The sequence below is a fragment of the Phyllostomus discolor genome, chromosome 7, assembly GCF_004126475.2.
Source record: "Phyllostomus discolor isolate MPI-MPIP mPhyDis1 chromosome 7, mPhyDis1.pri.v3, whole genome shotgun sequence".
NCBI lineage: Eukaryota > Metazoa > Chordata > Mammalia > Chiroptera > Phyllostomidae > Phyllostomus > Phyllostomus discolor.
Genome location: NC_040909.2, coordinates 10,443,509 through 10,457,132, shown reverse-complemented (window position 1 = coordinate 10,457,132; position 13,624 = coordinate 10,443,509). Strand labels below are relative to the sequence as shown.

Below are 13,624 nucleotides of genomic sequence, written 5' to 3'. Positions count from 1 at the left end.
GACTGGAGAACTGACAGTTTGCCGGTGGCCCTGGGAGTGGGGAGGACATTGGAATGGCTGTTGTCACAATGTGACATCCGAAGTCCCAGGGCAACAGTGGGGAGAGTTGGGAGGCCAGAACAGATTGGTGTGGGGGGGTGGGGCAGGGATAAGCTGGGACTTGCCCCTCTGCCCTCGCCCCTCATGGAAAAGGAGGAAACAAGGGAAGAAACTGGATGTGCCTCAGGAGTTTTGGAAGGTCTTTCACCAATAGCAGCATGGCAGGGAGAAGCTGTGTACCCTGCAGACCTGTGGGCGGCTTCGGGGCCTCCTCTTCCCCAGACCTCTGCAGCGGTTCCTAATAGGCACTGCAACCGCCCTCCCCCGCCGCCCGAGGGGCCTCTCCAGAGCTCCATTCCCACTGGGCCACTTTCAAGCTCCCTGTGGCCTGGACGACCAAACCACAGTCCTCTCCTGGGCATTTCCAGAACTCAGAATGAGAAGAAACAGACTGGGTTTTCAACACCCCTTACAGTAGTAGAACACTGTTCCAGAACCTCATCTGGCTACACATTTCTCAATCCCCAATAACTGCGTTCCCCCTCTGTTGGTCCACTTCCCACCCGAAAAAGAAAAGAAGAAAAGAAAACAAAACAAGACAAAACCCACACTGGACTTCTACCTTCCAGTGCAAACACTGGGCTTCCTCCAGTGCAGACCGGGCCAAAATCAAGGGCTGGGGCAGCAAACACACTTACAGGGAGAAGAGCTGGGCTCAAGTGACTCTGAAAGACAACCTTTCATTCATTCATTCTAAAACATGGATTGAGCACTTGCTATGTACTTTTCTGCACCGCTCCAGACACTGGAGATACAAACGTGCCCACATGAGCAGTGGCTCACGTGGGGATGGTGCTCCAGCAGGGGAAGACGCGACTGTGGAGGAGGCACATTCCCAAGACCGTCACATGTCTTGTAGCACTTTGCCTCTTCCTCAACGAAACGTGGTGTCTGATACCCTTTCCAGACAGACTGGTGACTCACTTATAGCCGACGGAACGCAGAAGCGATTGTGTGTGACTTCTGAGGCTAGGTCATAAAAGACAATGCAGCTTCTGCCTTGTGAGCATGGACCAAGCCTTGGGAGCCTTGAGACAAAATGTAGGAAGTCCAGCTACCCCGAGACTGCCATGCTTTGAGGTGGCCCAGGTCACACAGAGAGGCTACGCATGTGTGTTCTGGCTGACGTCCCAGCTGAAGTCCCGTCCAAGGGCCAGCATGCACCGACAGACATGGGAATGAGTGAATCTTTAGATGTTTCCAAACCCTAGGCGACCAGTCACCTGCAGCCTGTGAGACTTCCCGGCTGTGGCCCCGCACACGTCATGGCCTAAAGACAAGCCACCCCCACAAATTCCTGACTTAACTGAATTCATGAGCATTATAAAATGTTGTTTAAACCACTACATTTGAGTAGTTTGCTGTGCAGAAATAGTATGTGGAACACAGTAAGCAAATGCATGAGCAAGATAACTTTATACTGTGATGGGTCCTCAGGAAAACATAAAATAGCATGATAATTTGGAGAAAGGCCTGGTTTGATGAGGGGATGCCGTGGGATGGGGTGGGGTGGGGGGGTGGAGTATGGGTCAACAAAGGCCTTCTGGAGGGACATTTGAGCTGGGATCTGAGTGAGAAGGAGCCCAGCCACTGAAGATCTGAGGGAAGAGACTTCCAGGCAGAGGGTACAGCTCATGCAAAGGCCCTGAGGCAGGAATAAGCTTGGCGTACACTGTGAAGGTCAAGGTGGCCAGTGTAACTAGGGAGCTGTGGCTGAGGAGGAGAGGGGGTAATGGAGTTGGAGAGGAAGGCAAGTCACTCTGCTCTTCCAGGTGGCTGAGAAGAGTTCGATTTCGGGCCCAGGGAGCTGGGAAGCCCGTGGAGGGTATTATACAGGAGTGACCTGGTCTGGTAAGCTCTGGGTAAGAGCTTTGGCTGCTAGGCGGATGGCAGACTGTAAGGACGGCCAGACTGTCAAGGCGGAGAGCGCCAAGGAAGGAAAAGCCACTGTGGATGTTAGGGTAGTGGTCAGAGAAAGGGGGGATGGATAGTGGGCTGAGGTGGGATGATGGCAGCGACGATGGGGGCTGGTGGACGAACTCGGGACACAGGCGGTGACAGAGAGGAACCAGAAGGGAGGAGGCGCCTGGCCGGCAGGTCGGCCCCGGGAGGAGCCGCGCCGCGGGTGAGGACCGGAACCCGACATCCTTCTGGAGTCGCCGAGGGAGGCTCGGAGCCAGGGCGGGCCAGGACAGCGCGTACTGGCGTCCGGAGACGGCCGCGCGGAGCCTGCCCCTGGCTGCGCGCCTGCCTGGCGTTTCCCGGCAACGGCCATCGCCGCGCGAACATTCCGAACCCGGCGGCCTGGGTGACGTCATCGTCACCCTAGCGACGGAAGGGTGGGATCGCAGTCCCCTCGTAGCGGGTTCCGGGGGCGGGGCCTGGGCGGGGCCTGGGCGGGGTGCGCTCCGCCTTCCGCCGGCGGCCCAGCTTCCAGGCCCGCCCCTTCTCCGCCGAGGCTGGTGTGGCAGCAGGTGTGCGGGGCGCTGGGCGAGACTTCACCCAGCGGCCCCTGCTCTCCCTGGTGCACGCTGCAGCCCACGTGCTCGCCACTCGTCCAAACACCTCTCCCCCACGCCCCGCCGCTTTCCCCTGCGCCGCTGCCTCCAGCTCTTAGGACTGGTTCCAAACTCATCTCAGGTCACCTTTGAAGAGATGCCTTCTCCCACCACCCAAGCTAAGTAACTGCCAGACCTTTTCCCGAGGACTTTTTTTTTTCCTTCACAGTATTGCTCCTTCTAAAATGATCTTAACTGCTTATAATACATTGCTTCCCTTTTCAGAGCTAAGTTCCATGAGGTCAGTTAGGGGTAAATTCTGCCTTGTTCGTCTCTATTCTTAGCACCCTGAACGGAACCTGGCACGAAATAGATGCTCAATAAATGTTGGATGAATCTGTGAATTCACTTCATTTCATTCATTTGTACGTTCATTTTTTCGACGTTTATGCAGTGCCTTCCAGGCACTGGTGATAAGCCCGAGAGGTACTGAGATGAACGAGACAGGGACTCCACCTAGCGGTGAGAAGAGAGATTCCCGGGCCTGACTGGGCTACCCTCCCACTCTGGAGCAAGATTCTGGTCAGATGCCGCTCCAGGACGGTGTCCAAGACTCACCAGGAGGGCAGGCCAGAGGTAGAGGGTCAGCAGTTTCTGTGTGTGGGGGGGGGGGGTGTGGGGGGGGTGGGGGGAAGGTGAGACGAGAAAGGGGAACAGGGCATGGGCAGACCTCCCTGGGTCCCAGCCGAGACGGCAGAAGAAGGGCTGGCTGTTCCCGGCCCTCCAACCCTGCTGTTGGCAGGAACACGGTGCCTGGAGATTGTGGCTGTTTTCTGCCACAGTGGGGACCCAGAAGCACAGTCAGACACACACACAGGAGAGAGTAAAACTGGGGTTTATTCAGAATTTTTTTCTTCCCCTTTGGGTGCACAGTGTGGGGCAGTGGGGGCGGGGAGGCAGTGCCTTTGGCCTCCAAGGATGTTACTGATTGCCGACCTTGTCTGTGTGACCTTTGGGCTGTCAGGGTGACCCTCTCATCCACGGGGATGGTGACCAACGGGCTCAGCCCTCTGCCCGAGCCCAAACAGAGAGGCCAATCCAGTGTCTGGTTGGCCCTGTTCTTTCCAGGAATTAAGCAGCAGATGGCTGAGAACATTTCGACTCATCATAAAAGCAGTGAAGACTGCGGGTGGCGGGTCACTGAAGGGGCTCCGTCTCGAGCAGTGGCATGCAGTCTCACGCGTGTCAGCGTGCAGGCCAGTCCTGGGTGGACTGATCACACCCTGCACAGACAGCTGAGAGCCCCCGTCCGACTCCTGTTCCCCAGGCCTCTCGGGCCTTTCCCGGTCTTTCTTTCTCCCTTTGCAAGAGCCGGGCCTGTTGATGGAGCGCATGAAAGGGCAACCACCCATAAGCCTCCGAAGATGCCCTTTCTTCTCGGTCCTGGCCTCGTGTGTGCAGGAGGTAGGCACCCACCTCAGTTCCCTGGAGGGTCGTGCCCCAGGGCCAGGTGGGAGGTGGAGGGGCTCACTGGGCTGCAGGCTGGGAGCGGCCGCAGGGCACTGGCTCCCTCCCGGCTTCTCCCAGGCCCCCACTGAGCTCGGTGGGGCAGTGTAGGAACTGTCTTAACAAGGGTGAGGCTTGGAGCTTGAAGTGGGGACCTGGGCCCCCTGGCGGCCCCGCCTGCTGCTCAGTGACCGTGGTGGAGGATGTGAGGACTGAGTTTCCGTACTGGTCCACCTCCTCATACTGCTCAGTCACAGTTCTCACGGCTCCGGCTCCACAGTGCTGGGAGCCACCAGGCCCGGTCTGCAGCTCCAGAACACTCTTATGCCGCCCGCCAGGCACAGGGCTGGCTGAGGCAGGGGCTGGCTTGGGCTTTCCAGAGCACCCGGTGGCCTCCTGGGTCCCGGCCTTGTCCCAAACATCTTTCTCAGAGAGCAGGGTCTGGCTCACATCCTCGGCCAGGTTTGTGCTTTTCAGTGGGACACCTGGGCTGCCCCTGGGGCTGGGAGCTTCCGGAAGCTTCCTTGTGGCTGACTTAATGGAGATGAAGGTTGGAGAGGAGGGTGTGCCTCTGCCAGAAGGCGAGACTAGAGGGAGGCCTGAATCATCTCTCGGTGTCTCCGGCCTGCTGGTGGAAGGGGTGGTTGAGACCGCTTGACCTCTGGCCTCTGTGTGGTTTCTGACCTTGGCCTGACTCTGGACTTCAGTATGGCATGTAACCTCGGTTTGGCTCTTGCCTACGGTTTGACCCCTGACCTCCTGGCCTGAGCAGTTGGGTCTGGCTCTGTTGCTGTCCATGACACTGACTTTGTAGGCACTGTGGTCATTTGGGAGTCCTTTGGAAGGGCCCCTAGTGTTAGCCTCGGGCTGGAGGCTAGACATGGAGCTGAGGGCCTTGTGCACAGCTTCCTCAATGTCCAGCAGCCTGGCCAGGGTCTGTTCCTTCAGCCGAGCAACCTCTGTGCTGACCCTCGTCAGCTCCCCAAAGGCCTGCTCCACCGAGGCCTCGGACTTACGGCAGGCACCAGGAACCCGAAGGGCCCCTTCCAGCTGGGGCACAGCCTCGAAGAGTCTGCGCAGCGCCCGCACGTCCACGCTGCTCGCGGCCTCCTTCTCCAGGGTTTGCACCTGGCTCAGGAGGCCCTGGAGCTCTTGCTGGCTGCCTTGTAGAATCTCAGGGCTCTCAGGGGCCGCTCGCTGGGCTCCTTCCATCGGCTTCACTTCTGGGGTGCTGGGGTCCTGCTGTGGTGAGGTAGGGTCGCTGCTGAGAGCAGAGAGCTTGGTGGGGTCAGGGCTGTGGGCATTGCTACCCACAGCCTGACTCTCGGTCGGCCTAGGGGCCATGGTGTGGGGGCCCCGTTGGGGGCTGGGCTGGCTCTGACCACTGGAACGTCCAGCCAGCGGTACATGTCCCTGGCCTGCAGCAACAGCGGAGACCGTGACTGGCTGAGGCGTGGCTGCATCTGTCCCGCCTTGTCTGTGTTCTCCTTGGGTGGAGCTGAGAGACAGAGCTGAGGGCTTGGGCAGCCTCTGAGGAGGGGGGACCTGGCTTAGGTGTGCAGGTTTGGGGGGCAGTTGGGGCTTCTTCCGCGGGGGTGTGGTAGGGTCCAGTTTTGGGGTCTTCGTCTGTGACTCCCCAGAGGTTCTGTGGCCAGCAGGACTGCTGTGGGAGTGGAGAAGGGGGTCTTGCAGTGGCTCAGAGGCCTGCTGGGTGGAGTCCGCATCATGGTGGGCTCGGGCTGGGCAGTCAGGTCCCGTCACAGCAGCTGGGAGAGGAGGAGGAGGAGGAGGAACAGAGGCATTATGGGAGTGCGGGCTGGCACCTGCAGCCTGAGGCCCAGAGGCCGGGGTGTGATGGGCCAGAGAGGCAGCCTTCAGGGTGGTCTCTGCAGCGTGGAGGCTGGCTGGGCCGACTCCTGGCATGGCTTTCTCGGGAGGCCCCGGGGCCCTCTGTGGGCAGCCCCCAGGCTCCTCCCGCCCTGGTCCTAGCCTCTGACCTGGGCATTCTTGGAGCGGGCTGGAAGCCTGGGCTGGGAGGGCGGTCTCCCCGCCCCATGGTGGGTGTTCCCTCTCCGAGGGCTGGACACTTCCAGGTAGGTCAAAGGTCCTCACAGGGTGAGCAGTGTAGATGCCATCCTGAACGGTCACCCACCCCCCAGGCAGCCCTCCGGACAGTACTTTCTGTTCCCCACTGACCTTTCTGGGGTCCCCTCCAGCCATAGGCCTGGTGTTGCCTTGAGCAGTCCCAGTGGCCGTGGCCGGGGCTTGCAGAAGACCATCCTGGAAGGACAGGGAGGTGGCTCCATGGGCGAGGCCCTGCTGGCGCTTGTTTGGAACTTGCTGCTGCAGGCTCCGGGCCTCTGCTGTGGCCATCTGCAGACTCTGCGTGGTGGTCTGGAGGTCTGGCCCCCTGGGCCCCAGGGACGTACTTGTGGTTCCTTGTGACTTTCCCAAAGCTTCTGTCCCTTTCTGCCCAGTGTGACTGTGGTCTTGCTGTTCTTGGCCAGCCAGAGGGACTGCCTTTCCAGTGGCCTGTGGGGGGCAGGGGGTGGCTGCTGGGCCTCTCAGATGCCCCATCCCCACACTGGGGTCCAGTGGGGGAACGTGAATGATGCTCTCAGCTGGGGGCAGCCTCTGGGCCCCCTCGCTGGCTGGCACGGGGCTCGGGTCAGCTGGTGGCTCCCACCGCAGGCTCTGCAGGCCGCTCAGGTCTCCTTTGTCTATGCAGCTGGCCAGCAGCTGCACACTGCTCCTCTCGGGGGCCCTGCTGGCCAGCCGGGGCTGCAGGGAGTAGGCGGTCAATGAGACCAGGCCCTGCTCTGTCTCCTGCATCACCACCCCGGTCCTCGCTGCTGAGGTGCCCAAGCCACAGGCCAGCACCTGCTGGAACTCTAGGTCCAGATCTTCCACGTTCCTGCTGTCACCTGGAGCTGGAAGCCTCAGGGGCTTGAGCTGGAGCTGGCCCGCTGGGTTCTCCTGAACCAGCAGCCCCTGCGGGTCCACGTTTGGCCGCTGCAGCACTTGACGGACAATCCTGGGCAGCTCGCCAGACACCAGCTCCTCCTTCCGTACGCGGGGGGCCCCCTGCCCTGGGCCCGGGAGCACATACTTGGCTAGGCAGAGGTCCCCCGGCCCTCGGACCTCCATGAGGATACCTCCATGGTGCAGGATGCCGGGCGTGGCGTGCAGAGAGTGCAAGGTCGCCTCGGCTGCAGTCTCCTGCTTCTCCAGCACCCTGTCTGACTGGCCGGCAGGCTGCTCTTCCTGGAGGTCGCCCCCTCGGATGCTCTCAGCTGCCAGAGAGCCCATGGGGCAATTCTCAAAGAGCCAGGTGAACTTGTTCACAGAGCCCACAGGGATGGGCTCAGGGATTGACCTCGACCTTGGGTCTTCCTTCTTGCCTGCCTCCAGGGCCTGGAAAACCTCCTTCTGACGAGACACCTGCCCCGAGGGGATCTCCACGCGGCTGCAGTATCGCACAGGCCCTCTTCCACAGGGACGGCCTGGCGCCCGCAGAGGCTCCGTCTCAAAGACGTGTCTGTCTGTCTGGTTTTCGCCAGCTTGGACCTGGCTGACCTGCAGGTGTCGCTCCCTGGAGCCCGCTGGCCCGTCCAGGGACTGGGGCGCGAACATCCAGGTGCAGGACCGTGCCTCCGCCTTCGCTGTGAGGTCTGTGGCCTCCGACCCCTGCGTCTCTGCCAACTCACTCATTGGGCACGTCTCGAACAGCCACCGTATGGTCTGCACGTCCCCCTTGAGGGGGGCCTCAGGCTGAGGGCCTGCTTGGCCCCTTCCTTCTTCTTCCTGTCGTTCTTGCCGCTCCCGCTGGTGGATTACTTCCAGGGGCTGGGTCTCAAAGAGCCACCGGGCCGTGCCCACGTCTCCGGCCACCACTTCCTGCCGGGTAATGCCCCGCACCACATCAACCATCTTGGGATTTCGGCCCAGCTGGTCTAGGGGCTGCGTCTCGAACATCCACCTGTAGCCCTGCACGTCACCTCCGACAACTTGCTCTCTGCTGACAGAGGTCAGGGCGTGGAGGTGGCCTTTGCCATCCTGCATGGCATACACTGGGGACCCTGTGTCCTGAGACTGCCCAGCAGAACCCGTTCCTTCTACTTTGCTCGCACTCCTGGGGGTGGAAGACTCACCCTGCCCAATGCTGTCCAGGGGGAGGGTCTCAAAAAGGTTCTTGAAGGTCTTCACGTCCCCCTTCACCTCATCCTCCTGGGGGACTCGTGGAGACAGGGGCGGCGCTGAGGAGCCATCAGCCTCCTGGGGACCCACCCGCTGCAGGTGACCCACTTGGATCTTGCCTCTGGGAGCGTCCAGGGGTTTCATCTCGAATAGCCACAGGGTGGATGGGACGTCGCCAGGGACCACTTCCTCTTTGGGCAGGGCCTCTGCCCCAGCCTCCTCTTCCCCCTTTAGAGTGTCCAGCGCTCGGGTCTCAAAGAGATGCCGTTGCCGCTGAACATCTGGACCAGGGGGGATCAGATCTGGGGATGGCTGGAAGTCCTTCTCATCCACCAGGACCTCCCGGATGGCATCCAGGGGCTGTGTCTCAAAGATCCAGCGAGTTGCACTGACATCGGGCCGGGTCCCCTCCTCCAGGGAGATGCCCCGGATCACCCGCACCTGGCTGGGGTCCCGGTTGATGGCATCCAGAGGTTGGGTCTCAAAGAGCCAACGAGCGGTCCTCACCGCGTTGCTCTGGATCTCCTCCCGGCACACAGCCTTGACCTCGTGGATGGCACCCTCGGCATCCTGAATGGCGCACAGCGGCTCCGTTTGGAAGAGCTTCACCGTCTTCTTCACGTCACCCTTCAGCTCCTGGATCTCCGAGCGCAGCTCCAAGGGGCTCTGCTCCTGGAGGGAGGGGCGGGAGCCCAGGCGGTCCAGCGGCCGGGTTTCGAAGAGCAGCCTGGTGCCCTGGACGTCTCCACTGGCTGCAGGCTCCCTCTCCGCGGCCTCCGGGGCCTCGGCCTGGCCCGTCAGCTCATCCAGCGGCGTCGTCTCAAACAGCCGGCGGGCTGCACGAACGTCCCCTCCAGATGGCCGAGGCCTGGCCGGCTCCTGGTCTGCGCCGTTGGCAAAAGAGCCTTCCTCAAACTTGCGGGAAGTGGCCTGGACGTCACCGCTGGGCACGGGCTCCTTGGCAGCTGGCTTCTCGTGGTCCCCAATGGCATCCAGCCGCCAGTTCTCGAAGATCCAGCGCATGCACTGCACGTCGCCCTCGGTGGGCTCCTCAGAACCCAGGACCTCGGCCAGGTCTTCAGCCACGGCCTCGGCCAGGTTCTTGCGCAGCTCGGGGTGGATGTGCCTGTAGAGGCGGCGGAGCTCGTTGGCCTGCCGCTGCTGGTGGAACTTGGAGAAGGACTCCTTGGGCGGCGGCAGCGGCAGATCCTCCGGGGCCGGTGGTGGAGGCAGGGGCAGGTCCTCCGCAGTGGACATCGGGATGGCTGGCATGGGGGCCACCTGCGTCTGGGCGTCGGACATCCTTCTGAAGAGAAGGGCAGGGATGAGGATGGGCAGGGAGCCCTCGGTGGCAGGGGGTGGTTGCCGGGGGAAATGGCAGGGAGCAGGGCGCAGGGGCAGAGTAGGGCCGCGGTGACATGCCCTCTCCGGACGGGCTTCACGTGGGTCTCACTCTGCCACCTGCATGACTGGTGTGTGACTAATCTTAAACTTGGGGCGTGTGGAACCATCCGCCAAGGCGAGTTCCGGCTTCCCCAGAATCACTGGAGCAAGCAGGCTCTGCGGCCCAGGAAGCTCTGTGCTTCAGCCCTACAGGGGATTCCCAGACCTCCGGGGGGGAAACTGGATGTGCCCCATGCTCACCTTCCTTTACCAGTGGAGTCCCCGGTGAGTGGCCCGCTCGAAAGATTCCTGACTTTTATAGGGTCTCAGCCAAGGGGCGGGTCCCTGAATTGGTGACTATTTCCCACTGAGAAGAAATTCCCATGTGTAACACTAGAGGGCGCACTTTGCTGCTTTCATTGGGCTGCTCGCCCCACCTGGCTACCAAGGCTCTCAACTCACTCTCCAGCCTTGCCCAGGCCCTCAGCCCCGGGGAAGCAGCAGAGGCTCACCAGGTATCTCATGGTGAGCAGATCCTGAATCCCAGGCAGGGGCAGGGGTCTGTGCTATACCCCAAGACCCAGAGGTCTGAGCTAGGGGGATCGTAAGGGTCTTCTAGCCCAACCACTCATAATTAAAGATGAAGAACCTGAGGCCCAGCAGGGGTCAGATCGCGGTGAATGGATGACAGGCAGCACTGGTCTGGGGCTCCTAGACCCTATTTGGGGCCTGGCTCCCAAGAAATAAGAAGGTAGCGGGTGTGAAACTTTCTTAAGGGTTCCCGAGCGGGCACCCCTAGGAGAGGGAGGGGGACCCTTTGCAGAGACAGCCCAGCCCCTTGCTCACGGACACTTGGTCCCAGCTGTGTGCAAAGGGCCCGAATCCGGCTCCGTGGTTCCTTCCTTTCTCCGTCTCCTATCAGTCAGTTCCCGCCAAGGTGCTGCCTACCCCCCGGCCCACCCCTGCCCCCCTCCATGGTCTCCCACCTCTCAAGCTCTTCTCTGGCCTCTGTCCCCTGTATCTTATCTGCCTCGTGACAGGTGTACTAACAGTCTCCAGAGGCCAGTAGGGAAAGAATGAGAAGCATGTGCCCCCACCCGCTGCCCCTGACCCACTCTCTGCTCCACATTGGGGGCTAAATATAGCCCAGGTCCTGGCTTCAGCTCGGCAGCCCTGGGCTCCGGGGGAGGCTCGGGCTCTGCCGGTGGGACCCTGGGCGCCTTGGCCCAACTCATCTCCTCCTCCTCTCTGGGACCCCTGGTCCTGCCCCTGCCTCCTGAGCTGGTGTCAGGCCCCTGGCCTGCAGGATGGCTGGTACTGGGGTCTGGAACCCTTCAGCGGTCACAGGGGCATGGGGCTGAGGGGAGGTGCAGAGACAGGCAGCAGGTGGGGGCAGGGCTTCCTCCCGCTTGCCCCACCCCCACCCTGACCCCCACCCCAACTTGTCCACCAAAGCCATCAGAACCCCGAGGAATGTGAACTCTGAAGTCTGCCACCTGAGCCTCACCGCATGCACTGGGGGGTTTCCTTTAGGCCCTGAGTTCTAATGATAAGGACCCCTGCCCAAGGCAAGTCATGCCTGTCCCCATCTCCTCCCTGTTGTGTCACCACCAGTGTGGCCTGCACAGATGGCATGTGCAAGGCCACAAACTCCATCCCCCCACCCCCAGGAATCTCCAGAATCCCTGCTGTGGTCACATACTGTCAGAATCATGGAGTCCAAGGGTGTCAGACCTAAGGACCCTCAGAGGTCACTGTTCTGGTGGGGAAACTGAGGCCCGAAGAGGGGAAAGGAGCTGTCCCAGGAGGCTCCACCAAGCTGCAGCAAAGCCTGAAGCAGGTTTCCCAGCTCATGGTCCTTCTGTACCTATCCCTGCCTGACCCGAGACTTCTGGAGCTTACGTTTCTAGAAGGCAGGGACAGGGGCTGGGGGGGAGGCAGAATTCAGAAGTGAGACCAGACTTAAGTGTCCCAAAGCTTGGCCACCTAGGGCTGGCCGGCCCCTCAGGGTGACCCCACCTCTCTGCCCAGCCTGCCCCTCCTGGGCCCAGCCCCTGTATGGGCCTCTCCATCCGGGCAGGTTTCATCTGCCCGCCTTGCGCCCCCCAGACCTGCCCCTGGGCTTTTCTCACTGGGTAGGGTGAGGGCTCAAGGCAGCCCTGGGGGCATCCCTGGGCCAGACAAGCCAGGATGTTCACCCCCAGGCATGGAGCTCGTCCTGGCAATGCCCAGCTGGGCCTGCTGCTCACGCTCCGCCCGAGTGTCCTCCCAGCTCTCCTTCCCCTAGACACTGGCCTTCCTGAGAGGAAGCCCTGAGGCCTGGGCAGCTCCATACCTGTATTTTAAGCTTTGCTAACCAGGCCACCTCCTCCTGGATGCCTTTCTGGATTTTTTTCCAGACTGGCAAGAGCTTGCCCCTTCTTCGGGCCCAGGCCTATGGCCGCCAGGCCGAGAGCTCCTATGCGGCCCACATTAAGTCTCCCTTAACTTCCTTGTGGAATCTTTATGTCAGAGGTCCCTCCACTCACCTGCATGGACCCTCAACCTCTCTCTGCTCCCCCCAATTCATGTTGTCCTGACAGCCATTGGCGCATGTCCAGGATGGGACCCGCGCCTGGCTAGCCAGCCTGCTGTGGAAATCCCGAGGGCAGCGTACTCACCTGATGCCCTGTTTGGCTGGTGTGATGCTTGGGGTCTGTAGCAGGTGTGGCCTTAGCGTCTGTCGCTCCGCTAGAGCTCCTAGCTCGGGGTAGGGGCTACTCTCTGGTTCCGGGCGATGCCCTCTCGCTGCCTGGGGCTCCGGGTCTCTGTCCTCTGCCAGCCCCAGCAGCTGCCTTTATCTTGCTGGCTAAGGGGGTGGGCCAGGGTGGGGGCCGGCAGGAGAGGCTAAGTTCAGAGTATGAAGTGGTTCGGTTATTTTTAGGGCTTGTGGAAGTCACTCTTCCATCCCGAGGAATCGGTTACATGTCCTTCCTGCTGCGGAGGGGAGGAGGAGTGAGGGGTAAGCTTCATTCATCTGAGTCTGATCCGAGGACGAGGACGGGGCTCCGTGACTCAGCGTGGCGTGGGGCACGGGTGTCGCAGACCATTTTGAGGAAGTGACTAAGGAGGGGCATCGGACACCTGGACGACCCTGCCCCCCAAATCTGGGAGCCCCCCACCCCCCTACTCTGGACTGATGATGAGTGTGTGTCCATTGTGCCTGCAGACTGGAGCTTCCCCCTCCCCCACCTCCTCCTGCAGGTGTGGGGGAGGGGCCCTCTCCCTCTGACCTAAGGCCCAGTTCCCCTCCCCCACCCTCCCTGCCCTACAGACCACCTCTCTGCCCAGCCTGCCCCTCCTGGGCCCAGCCCCTGTATGGGCCTCTCCATCCGGGCAGGTTTCATCTGCCCGCCTTGCACCCCCCAGACCTGCCCCTGGGCTTTTCCCACTGGGTAGGGTGAGGGCTCAAGGCAGCCCTGGGGGCATCCCTGGGCCAGACAAGACAGGATGTTCACCCCCAGGCATGGAGCTCGTCCTGGCAATGCCCAGCTGGGCCTGCTGCTCACGCTCCGCCCGAGTGTCCTCCCAGCTCTCCTTCCCTTAGACACTGGCCTTCCTGAGAGGAAGCCCTGAGGCCTGGGCAGCTCCATACCTGTATTTTAAGCTTTGCAAACCAGGCCACCTCCTCCTGGATGCCTTTCTGGATTTTTTTCCAGACTGGCAAGAGCTTGCCCCTTCTTCGGGCCCAGGCCTATGGCCACCAGGCCGAGAGCTCCTATGCGGCCCACATTAAGTCTCCCTTAACTTCCTTGTGGAATCTTTATGTCAGAGGTCCCTCCACTCACCTGCATGGACCCTCAACCTCTCTCTGCCCCCCCCAATTCATGTTGTCCTGACAGCCATTGGCGCATGTCCAGGATGGGACCCGCGCCTGGCTAGCCAGCCTGCTGTGGAAATCC

General features: G+C 61.3%; 1 protein-coding gene across 2 annotated transcripts; it reads right to left on the bottom strand.

The window, feature by feature from the left end:
- Window positions 1-3,523: 3,523 nt before the first annotated feature.
- XIRP1 (xin actin binding repeat containing 1) lies at window positions 3,524-12,830 on the bottom strand. 2 transcript variants are annotated; one of them, XM_036030494.1, is made up of 2 exons: window positions 12,344-12,830; window positions 3,524-9,606 (listed from the first exon to the last, which is right to left on the bottom strand). In XM_036030494.1, exon 2 carries the CDS (start codon window positions 9,600-9,602, stop codon window positions 4,125-4,127), a length of 5,478 nt encoding a protein of 1,825 aa, XP_035886387.1. In that variant the 5' UTR covers window positions 9,603-9,606; window positions 12,344-12,830; the 3' UTR covers window positions 3,524-4,124. The 2 variants fall into 2 exon arrangements, with proteins under 2 accessions (XP_035886387.1, XP_028373592.1); XM_028517791.2 differs by having other exon boundaries at window positions 3,524-9,603.
- Window positions 12,831-13,624: the final 794 nt, after the last annotated feature.